The 12323-nt window shown below is 38.2% G+C and overlaps 1 protein-coding gene across 1 annotated transcript in view; it reads right to left on the bottom strand.

Annotated features, from left to right (window-relative positions):
• Positions 1–10902, bottom strand: part of SRP54 (signal recognition particle 54) — a 124204-nt gene extending 113302 nt beyond the window's left edge. The window contains exons 1-3 of the mRNA XM_042780652.1: positions 10825–10902; positions 7246–7337; positions 6032–6116 (exon numbers count right to left, since the gene is read on the bottom strand). Coding sequence (XP_042636586.1) covers positions 6032–6116; positions 7246–7337; positions 10825–10902 — 255 coding nt within the window. The remainder of the gene's footprint in view (positions 1–6031; positions 6117–7245; positions 7338–10824) is intronic.
• Positions 10903–12323: the final 1421 nt, after the last annotated feature.

Below are 12323 nucleotides of genomic sequence, written 5' to 3'. Positions count from 1 at the left end.
ATACTACCCAAAGCAATCTATACATTCAATGCAATCCCAATCCAGATCTCATCAGCATTCTTTAAGGATATAGAAAAACCAATCACTCATTTTATATGGAAAGGAAAGAGACCTTGAATAAGAAAAGCACTGTTGAAGAAGAAGAACAAAGTAGGAGGTCTCACACTCCCAGATCTCAAAACCTACTATACAAGCACAGTAGTCAAAACAGTCTGGTACTGGTATAATGACAGACACATAGACCACTAGAACAGAATTGAGAACCCAGAAATAGATCCATCAACCTATGGTCAGCTGATTTTTGACAAAGGGCTGAAATCCATTAAATGGGGGAGAAGGTCTCTTTAACAAATGGTGCTGGCAAAACAGGATATCCATTTGCAGAAAAGGGAAACAAGATCCATACCTCACACCATACCCAAAAACTAACTCCAGATGGATCAAAGACTTAAATGTGAAACCTAAGCCTATAAATTTCCTCAGGGAAAAAATAAGGACCCTCATTTACAGCATAAATAGACTGTCAAACATAACCCCAAAATACACAAACAGCTGAAGATAAACTAGATGAATGGAACCTTCTGAAAATTAAAATTTCATGTACTTCAAAAGACTTGTCCAAAAGAGAACCTACAGATTGGGAAAAAAATATTCGGCAACAACAAATCTGACAAAGGACTTATCTCTAAATTTTATAGAAAACTTCTACACTTCAACAACAAAAAATTAACAATCCAAATGAAAAATGGGCAGAAGACATGAACAGACATTTCACCAAAGAGGATATTCAGGTGGCCAGCAAATACTTGAAGAAATGTATATCAAAACAACAATGAGATACCATCTCACCCCAGCACTAATGACAAAGCTCAACAAGACAGAAAGTAACAAATGCTGGAGAGAATGTGAAGAGATCAGGACTCTTACACACTACTGGTGGGACTGTAAAATCATACAACCACTGTGGAAAGCAGAATGGTGATTCCTTAAAAAGCTGGAATTAGAAATACCATCTGACCCAGCAATCCCATTACTAGGTACATATCCTAAAGAAGTGAGAGCTGAGACAAGAGCAGATATATGCACACCTATGTTCATCGCAGCACTATTTACAACAGCAAAAAGATGGAACAACCTAGGTGCCCATCAACAGAAGAATGGATAACCAAACTATGGTATATACATACAGTGGAATATTACGCAACACTAAAGAATAATGTAGTGCTGACAAGGGACAAGGTTGTAGTCACTTCTTGGTCACAACCAGCAGCCCAGAGGTACTGAGCAGCTGAGCCTGTGGGCTTGGGATCATAGTCACAGGGAACATCAAGCTCAAATGGCATAACATACTACACAAAACATTGTTCCACCTTCTACTTTGGTAAGCAGCTACTGGGATCTTAAAAGCTTGCAAGCAGCCATCTAAATGCAATGATGGGTCTCTTCTCATCCAGAGCAAAAATGAAGAAAACCAAAGATTCAGGGAAACAATTAGTCTGAGCAACTGGTACACCATGTGATCCGCAGCCTATACAACTATGAGACCAAGATAACTGATGGTGCCCAGCTACCACTGTCAACCATTCAGAGGGGGATCTATGTAGGAGATCCTGGATAAAGAGGGAGAATGATGTGGAAAAAACTCAAAATCATTGGGGGGGGGGTAGGAACAAAAAGGAACCAGGTCTTCTGGTCTGATAGAGCCTGGTGGAACCACTAAGACTATGGCCCCTAACTGTCCTTCAGGTGTGGAATTGAACCCACACCTGTGGCTTCCAGCCAAACGAAAGACAAGCATAGGAGTTGAACATTTATCCAAGGTAGATATACACCTTGGAGAGAATAATCATGGGAGAAAGAAGGGCTTTTTATGCACAGGGAGACAGCTCAGGGGGCAGGAATGCATGGAGGAATGGACACAGGGAAGAGGTAACTATAAGGAGGAAGTGAGAGGGGAGCTGTTGCATTGTGGTAAATTGTAGTCAATGTCATGAGACAAAGTGTATGTGACCTGCTGTATGGAAAGTGAATTTGCTCTGTAAATTTTCACCCAAATCACAATTAAAAAAAAAAAAAAAAGAAAGAAGAAAAAAATAATAATGTAGCATCTGCAAACCACCACATAACATGGATGAACTTCGAGGACATTACTCTGAGTGAAATAATTACAGAAGGACAAATATAGTATTAGTTCATTATTGTAAAAAGTCAAGGAAAGGTTTATATATGGAAGGAAATTTTCTTTGCTGGTTACCTGGGGTGTGGGGAGGGGAGGGAACACTGCAAAAAATAAATAAATAAAATTTGGGGGAAGGAAAAAAAGAAAAAAAACACTGCAGTAGTATATTGACAGAGAACTTCCAGAAATGCAAGCTGGACTCAGAAGGGGATGTGGAATGAGGGATATCATTGCTGATGTCAGATGGGTCTCGGCTCAAAGCAAAGAATACCAGAAAGATGGTCACTTGTGTTTTATTGACTATACAAAGGCATCCAACTGTATGGATAATAACAAACTGTGTATAACACTGAGAAGAATGGGAATTCCAGAACACTTAATTGTACTCATACAGAACCTGTACATAAACCAGGAGGCTGTTGTTCACACAGAATAAGGGGATATTGCATGGTTTAAAATCAGGAATGAAGTGCATCAAGATTGTATCCTTTCAGCATACTTATTCAATTTGTATGCTGAGAAAATAATCCGAGAAGCTGGATTATATGAAGAATGTGGCATCAGGATTGCAAGAAGGCTCATTAACAACCTGAGATATGCCGATGACACAACTTTGCTTGCTGAAAGTGAGGATGACTTGGAGCACTTACTGATGAAGATTAAAGACTACAGTCTGCAGTATGGATTACATCTCAATATAAAGAAAACAAAAATCCTCACAACTGGACCAATAAGTAGCATCATAATAAATGTAGAAAAGACTGAAGTTGTCAAAGACTTCATATTAGTTGGTTCTACAATCAACACCAATGGAAGCAGCAGTCAAGAAATCAGACAATGTATTGCATTGGGCAAATTTGTTGAAAAAAGACCTCTTTCCAGTGCTGAAGAGCAAAGATACCTCCTTGAAGACTAAGATGCGCCTGACCCAAGCCGTGGTATTTTCGATCACCTCATATGCATGTGAGAGGTGAACAATGAATAAGGAAGACTGAAGAAGAGTTGATGCTTTTGAGTTTTGGTACTGGTGAAGAAAGCTGGAAGTACCATGGACTGCTAAAAGAACACATCTCTCCTGGAGGAAGTGCAGCTGGAATTCTCCTTGGTAGTGAGAATAGCCAGACTTCATCTCTGACTTTGGTCATATTGTCAGAAGGGACCACTGTCTGTAGAAAGATGTCATGCTTGATAAAGTGGAGAGTCAATGAAAGAGGGGAAGACCCTCAACAAGATGGATTGACACAGTAGCTGTAGAGATGGTATAGTAGGGATCATGAGGCTGGTGCAGGACCAGGAGATGTTTCATTCTGTTGTAAATAAGGTCACTATGAGTCAGAGACGACTCAACGGCACATAACGACAACAGTTCAAAACTGCTCATAATCTAGGCAACAATTATATTTGGTCTTTTCAGAGTCAATTCCTTCTACACTGAACAGTGTAGAAAAGAATATTTGCCATATGTGGCTTTCTGTACAAGAGTATAACCTTCACTAGGTAATAAACCAAAAAAAAAAAAAACCAGTTGCCTTCAAGTTCATTCTAACTCATGGTGATTCCATATGTGTCAGAACAGAACTATGTTCCATATGGTTTTCAATTGTAGATCACTAGGTCTTTCTTCTCAGGCACCTCTGGGTGGACTGCAACCTCAAACCTTTTAGTTAGCAGCTAAGCGCGTTAACCATTTGTACCATTCACACTCAGTTGTCATTACCTGATATTAAAAAGAAGATAAACTTTTTGATGGAGGCCCTTCCATCAATTCCTATGAATTTAGTGAAGTTTTTCTCTTTGCAACTTGGTTTGGCATTCTTTGCAGGAAGAGCTGTTGTTGCATGCCACTGAATCGATTCTGATTCACGTTGTTTTTAGGTGCTGTCAAGTTGGTTCCAACTCACAGTGACCCCATGTACAAATGAATGAAACACTGCCCAGTCCTATACCATCCTCACAATCATTGCTATGTTTCACCCTTTTGTTGCAGCCACTGTGTCAATCCATCTTGTTGAAGGTCTTCATCTTTTTCACCAATCCTCTGCTTTACCAAGCATTGTGTCCTTCAGGGACTGGTCCATCCTGATAACATGTTCAAAGTGTATGAGATGAAGTCTCACCATCCTCATTTCTAAGGAGCTTTCTGGCTGTATATCCTCCAAGACAGATTTGTCTGTTCTTCTGGCAGTCCATGATATAGTCTGTATTCTTCACAAACACCATAATTCAAAGGCATCAATTCTTCCTCAGTCTTCTTATTTACTGTCTAGCTTTCACATGCACATGAGGCAATTAAAAATACCATGGTTTGGGTCATGTGCACCTCAGACCTCACAGGAACAGCTTTGCTTTTTAACACTTTCAAGAGGTCTTTTGCAGTGTTGTTGTTTTTGTTATGTGCCGCTGAGTCGGACCCGACTCATAGCGACCCCTCCTTGGGTTTCCAAGGCAGTATCACTACAGAAGTAGATTGCCCCATCTTCCTTCCGAGGAGTGGCTGGTGGGTTTGAAGCGCCAGCCTTCTGATTAGCAGTCAAGTGCCTTAGGCACTATGCTACCAGAGCAGTAGATGTACCCAATGCAATACGTTGTTTGACTTCTTGACTGCTGTTTCCATGACTCATAGGTCCCATATGACAGTGCAGGACTGCCTCATAGCGTTTCCTAGGCTGTCATCTTTACAGAAGCACATCTCCATGTCTTTTGCCCTGAGGAGCCCCTGTAGAGTTAGTAGGTTTCAACCACCAACCTTTTGGTTAGCAGTCAAGTGTTTAACTACTGTACTACCAAGGCTCCTTAGCAGGAATAGTACTGGGCTTCAAACCTCTACTCAGAATTTTGTGTTCAGAAAACTAACCATAAAAATAGATTACTTTAGAAAATAGTTATAACTCAATTAATATTTTAATACAGGTAAATATTCCATGCAAGCACATAAAGTAGTACTCTGAAACAGTACCATTTGTACTGCTAGTTTATTTTTACCCACCAAGTCTAGAAAGAATCATAGCATAAACATGATATACTTTTGTGTGTGTGTGCATGCTTTGGGTACAAATTTACAAAGCTAATTTGTTTTACATTCAACAGTTCATGCACATTTGATTTCACGGCCCCAATTACCATCCCCAAGGATAAAAAACTCTCCTCCCCTCCCCTCCATGTGACTACCCCCTCCATGTGCCCTTCATAACTATGCAATCCTGTCTGTCCATCTTTCCCTCTAAATGAATGCTGCCCCTCTGGTGTCTCATGGCTGATTGATAAGGGGTGCATCTCCCTAGAGTAGGTGCGTGCTTCACCTTGGGGTAGGTATTCTGCATGTAGGTCTTTCTACTATTGGGCTGAGAGCCAATACTTGAAAGTGAGTCCACTTCTAGGCCCAAAGTAAAATCCGGGGCCAGAGTCTCACAGGTTCCACCAGTCTCTCTACCCGACGGGTAATTCTGGTCATTTTTCAAATGTTTAAAAAAAACAAATTTTTAATTTTGTTCCAAATCTTTCCTCTCACTCTATGCAGCATCTCCAGTTTCAATCATTTTCTAAGTGGTTGGCATTGGTAGCTGGGCACCATCTAGTTCTTCTGGTCTTGGGGTCATGAAGGTTGAGGTCCTTGTGGTCCATCTTATCCTTGGACTAATTGTTTCAAGATGCCTTTGATTTTCTTGACTCTTCTTTGCTTCAGATGAAAGGAGACCAATAGTTGCATCTTAGATGGCTACTCAAAAGCTTTTAAGAATCCAGTTGTTACTCATCAAAGTAAGTTGTAGAACAAGATTTTTATGTACTATGTTGTACCAACTGAGCATGACATCCCCCGAGACTATGGTCCCAACAAACATGACATACTCTTACCTTCACAAGTTCTTTAAATACAGCATGCTGAATCATTTTTCTTTTGTTAAGACCAGATGCCATTTCTTCAAGATCAATAGCAGACCTTCATGGTGGTAGTGTTTGGGGATAAGAGAAAGAAAAGTCAGTTAAGACACTCTAAAAACATAGTTTCTGAATCCAAAAAAGTAATAATAATCTACCATTCACATTAATTTCCAACTGACATGTATATAACTGCTACAGATTCCTAAGTCATAAAAAATTTTATAATGAAATATTAGATATAAGACTTAGGTTAGTTTTTCACATATTTTATTTTAAAGTCTAAATATTAATTTGTCCTCATATCACTGCAAAGTACTAAATTTGTTTTCTATACATCTTTATAAGTAACAGAAAATAAGACTACTTTTTCTAGTTCTAAACACTTAAATGTTTAATAGTTCAATACTCACTACCCACTCAAATGATACAAAAAGGAGGAACGGCCAAGTATGACAAGAGTTGGAATTCAAGCACTTAAGTAAGGTATCATTATCGTTCTGTGTCTTGACCCAGTCACTGCCTCTCCCAATGAATACAGACTAAGACCACACATTTAAAAATAAAATAAAACAAAACTCAGCTCCAACTCATAGCAACCCCATCCCTGAGTTTCTGAGGTGGCATCACTACGGAATTAGATTGCCCAACCTTCCTTCCAAGGAGTGGCTGGTGGGTTTGAATCACCAGCCTTCTGGTTAACAGTCAAATGCCTTAGGCACTATACCACCAGAGCTATATATGCATTATGATATTCCTTCAGAATATATAGTAAGAAACTGAAAGGAAAACAAAGAAGGATGCAATTCTCTAACAATGAAGGAGGCTGATTAATGTCATCTGGAGCCTGAAGAGGATAAAATGGTACCACTTCTCTATGAAGAATCTGAATTGGTAAAAGGCTTTTTTTTTATATTAAAATAGCACGCAGTATATGAACCCATTCAAATAAAATAGTAAAATGGAAAAAAAAATCCGTAACTAAATGAAAGTCACATGTAGTTTATTCTTTGAGCCAGCATTACAGAAATACCATATATGCAGTCTTCCAACATATGAGTTCTATTCTTTTCCAGTACTGTACCACAGAAATGTTTCATGATATAGCAAACTTTTCTAGTTTGCTCCTTGCTCCAGTTGACTAAACTTAGTTTTGCCTGTTTTTTAAAAATCCAATTAATTTAACTTACTTAACATTCTCTCTTAGTTGCTTCACCAATTTAATATTAACATCTGCTTCCAATAATGCTGTACATACTTCTTTTAGCATAGCATTTAATACCTGCAAATAAATAAAAATGAAAAATATTCAGTGTATCATTTCAATCACATAAAAAACACTGATCAGTCAACATATACTACTATAGCTTAAAAGAAAACAATACAACATTGTTGAAAAAAATGTTTTTCAGTTAGCTTTAGGGAGATAATCTCATTAAATGTTCAGCCATTTTGTCAAGATAACACATCCTATTTAGCTTACTCAATCAAGTATTAACTACTATCACATCACTCCTATATTAAAATATAATTAATAAAGATAATTTCCAAGCCAAAGAAAGTTACTACACAATAAACGTTGCCATTGAAATTTTCCATATCACCAAACAGTTATTGTTGCTGAACCACAGGTGTGTGGTCTGGTTACCTAGTGCCACTATGACAAGAATATACCACAAATGGGATGGCCTTAACAAACACAAGTTTATTCTTTTACAGTTTAGAGGCTCTAAGTCTGAGTTCAAAGTGCCAGGCTCTTTGGCACTTTTCACCCAGGGGCTGGGTGAAAGCCCCTCAACCTTGGGCTTCAGCTCTGTCTCCAGCTCCATGCAGGGTTCAAGGTGCCATAAGTTCGAGACTATCTCCAAGGTTTCTCCTTATATACAGTAAGCAGACCACATCCCAAAGGGAGCTACTCAGCTGTTTGTGGTAGGTCCCACCATGGAGTTGATTGCCAGTCTTATCATGGGGAATAACTACCACCAGCTCCCCAGCCACTCAACCAGGCCCACCCAAGTTGACATACAAACATAACCACCACTGCGTGCATATCATATCTGGTTTTCTTAACTAAACTACCATGGAGCAAAATATAACAGAAGTTCACCCAGTCCCACCTAGCAGCCTTACCATTTCCACTCAGAGCAGAGGAACAAAGTTGGGGAGGAAACCATACTTCACTAATAGCTCACTATCATCACACATTTGTTGAGTTGCAAGGCACTTTAGTTAAAAGGTCAGAAACTAGGCCTTAAGAAAAGAAGCATTAGCCACTCGAGTACATAAATGTTTACACATTAGAATGTAAGTTCCATAAGGGCAGGAATTTTAGCCTATTTTGTTCATTGCTATATCCTGGATGCCAGCAAAAACGTAAGTCCTCATAGTCGCAGAGGACATCAAGCTCAACTGGCATAACATACTACACAAAACATTGTTCCACCTCCTGCTTTGGTGAGTAGTGACTGGGATCTTAAAAGCTTGCAAGCGGCCATCTAAATGCAAGGATGGGTCTCTCCTCATCCAGAGCAAAGAAGAAAGAAGAAAACCAAAATTCATGGTTACAATCAGTCCTAGCGACTGGTACACCATCCAATCTGCAGCCTATATGACTATGAGACCAGAAGAACTAGCTGGTGCCTGGCTACCAATGTCAAACACTTGGAAGAGGATCTATGTAGGAGATCCTGGATAGAGAAGGAGAACAATGTGGACAAAACTCAAAATTACATGGTAAAAAGAAAAAAAGGGGGGGGGGAGGCCAGATTTACTGGTGCGATAGAACCTGGTGGAACCACTGAGACTATGGCCCCTAGCTGCCCTTGAGGTCTGGAATTGAACTCACACCTGTGGCTTCCAGCCAAACAAAAGACAGGCATATGAGTTGAACATTTACCTGAGGCAGATACACTCCTTGGAGAAAACAATCATGGGAGAAATAAGGGCTGCTTATGCACCAGGAGACAGCTCAGGGGGCAGGAGGGCATGGAGGGATGGACACAGGGACGAGGAAATTATTGGGAGGAAGTGGGAGGGGAGCTGTTGCATTGTGGTTAATTGTGGTCAACGTCATGAGACAAAGTATATGTGAACTGCTGTATGGAAAGTGAATTTGCTCTGTAAATTTTCACCCAAATCACAATAAAAATTAATTAATTAATTAATTTTAAAAAAAGAAGAAAGTAAAAAAAAAAGTAGGTCCTCAAATACTTCTTGAATGAATTCTCTTCCTCAACTCACTTCATATGCCCTACAAAAACTTGTCATGTTTCCCTATCCCTCATTAAAAGAGTTTGACAAGACTAGAACTGATCTCTCTACAGAGGGATTTATCCTTGTTAATTCTCTAGCAGCACAGTACCAAAAACAAAGAAGCTGCCAATTCAAGCAACAGCTCTTATACTATGTCACACCAAGTATTTCTCCCCTTGTTTCTTTTTTCTCTGTTATAAACACAAAAGCATAAAGGCTACACCAGGAAAATTTTTTCCAGAAATCTGTTTTTTTGTTTATTCTGTATTCCAAAGACTAAACAACACTTTAAGTTATGATTCATTACTTAATAATAAAACTTTTAGAAAAAATCCTAGATGAGGAGTTAGGAGAAAAGGATTCCATTACCGGTTCTTCAATAAATAAACATGTGAGACTTACATTCTGTAAATAAGATGCTGAACCAGGTAATCTCAAAGATGGTCTCAATGTTATTTAATTCCATTACTTTATTAAAATGTGCTATAAAATTCTGTATTACCATATTTTCTCCAAACCTGCAAGCTAGAAAGCACTTTTAATCTATTATTTCCTTTGATTCTTAAACCATCATGTAAGGTAAATGTTATCTTACCTTTTTATACATTAAGGAATATGAGGTTGACTTGTCCAAAGTTCTATCACCCAGCTAGTAGATGGTTCAAAACAGACACTAACCAAAGTCTTCTAACACCAGACTCAGCACTTTTTCTCATTAGTACCACAAATGCAAAATAAACTTGTGGATTATACTCAGTTTTTTAAAATTAACAAAGCATTAAGGTATTATCTGTGAAGAGATAACTACAGGGACGAAGTGGGAGGGGAGCTGTTGCATTGTGATAAATTGTAGTCAATGTCATGAGACAAAGTGTATGTGAACTGCTGTACGGAAGGTGAATTTGCTCTGTAAGTTTTTACCCAAATCAAAATTAAAAAAAAAAAAAAGATATTATCTGTGGGGGAAAATGGGAGAAAGAAGTGTCTTAAATTAAAATAATAAAGCCAGGAAGAAGAGTATTTCAGATACCACGTAAGAAGTTAGCTTTCAAAATCTCCAAACAACTGAGTGGGATTTCAGAAAATATAAATCACAGAAGTTAGATGCAAATAATAGCCTTTTATAAGAAGAATGCTAAATAAAACTCAAGGAGAAGGGGTCAGTTAAGCAGAGAAGTATTTATCTAGCCAAGAAGAAAACAGGATACTGAAGGTTAGGTCCATGTCAAGAGAAAAAGCCAAAGTATATTTCTAGATGTAAGTCATTTCCAAAAGATAAAATACATGTTACTTTTATATGTAAGTTAAGGGTATACTTTTTGGAGAGAGTTCTTTATAGAAAGTTGAAGTTAATAAAATCAATTAGTAAGCTGATTTACCAATAAAGAAACATCCTCTCCTATAGGTTTTTACCTACAGGTATTAAATCTACATCAAAATAAATATAAACTAGGGTTTACCAACAATCTATCTTCCCTGATGCCAGTGACGACTTATATCCCATATATTTCACATACCTCCTCATTGATAATGGTGGCATTGCTCAAGGAGCGTAATGCTGATGTTATTTTTCTTCCAAGGTCTGCTAGTACCATCCTGAAGGCTTAAGATACACTTATGACAAAATCTAGGAAGAAAAAATAAAATTAAATGAAAGCATTTGAGAAGAATCAATTTCATTTCTCATCACTGAAAACTTCTAAAGAAGAATACTTAAGTCCAAATCAAAGTACTCCAGTGTTTATTATTGGTTTTAGGTGCCTTCGAGTGGATTTCAACTCATACCAACTCCACGTGACAGAGCAGAACTGCCCTACAGGGTTTTCTAGGCTGTCATCTTTAGAGGAGCGGATAACCAGGTCTTTCTCTAGCGGAGCTGCTGGGTGGGTCTGAACTGCTAACCTATCAGTTAGCAGCCAAGCACTTCACTATTACACCACCAGGGCTTCTTACTCTAGTGTTTAGATACCATAATTCCAGTTTTTGTATCTTTTAACCTAGAGCTTCGATAGTAGTCATGTGCAAAACATAACTGCCACTTGGTCATGATGTCTTATGTCTGAATACCTAATTGGAACTTCCTATGTGAATCAGCAAGGAGCTCTGGTGGCATAGTGCCTAAGGCATTTGATTGCTAACCAGAAGGCTGGTAGTTCAAACTCACCCACCACTCCACGAAACGAAGACTGGCAATCTACTTCCGTAAAGATTTACCACCTCGGAAACCCAAAGGGGGTTGCTATGAGTCGGAATCTACTTGATGGCAGTGAGGTGTTTTTTTTTTTTGGTACGTGAATCAGCAATTTAATGCTAAATAATATCCTTCAAAGAAATAATGACATAACCTCAAATCTGTTTTCACTCTGGTATAACACCTGTGAATAGAAATAACTGACTGATGTGTCACATACATCTTTAAATTAAGAGCAAGAAAAGGAAAGAGAGAGAATGGGAGAAAATGAGGAAGAAGTGAACTCTCTACCCAGGAATATTTTCTAATTTATCACATTAAAGAACTTTGAAAACTACTTTGATTCTAGCTCCTAAGCAAAAAATAAAAAATTTTTAAATTAATTAATCACTTAACTTTTCTAGCATGAAAAAGGTTACAACTATATGACAAGCATTATGTGAAATGATTCCACTTCCATTACATTATTTCACTTTATTCTAACAACAACCAAGGAAAGAGACATTAACTATTTTTTGCCATTTTATAGTTGTTCCTGATAACCCAAATCTAAAACAAGATAAACTCAAAGGGCCTTTCCAGTGCCAAAAAAATTCCATAGTTTTATAAGGTATACAGATGTACATCATACATACAAGTCAGAATGGAAGGGCTTAAGGATTTTAAATAGGCAAATGTGATTTGTGATCCATGCCTGCAATGTATTTATCAACTACCATACTTTTTCACAAATAAAGTGCTCATGTATGCACAGCATGCATTTGTTGTTGTTGTTGTTGTTATTTGTCGTCGAGTCAGCCCCGACTCATAGCGACCCCTCCTTGT

The sequence above is a fragment of the Orycteropus afer genome, unplaced genomic scaffold (genome assembly GCF_000298275.1).
Source record: "Orycteropus afer afer isolate SDZICR_OR568_19922 unplaced genomic scaffold, OryAfe1.0 scaffold00051, whole genome shotgun sequence".
In the NCBI taxonomy this organism is placed as follows: Eukaryota; Metazoa; Chordata; class Mammalia; order Tubulidentata; family Orycteropodidae; genus Orycteropus; species Orycteropus afer.
This window is presented reverse-complemented; position numbering and strand designations above follow the sequence as displayed.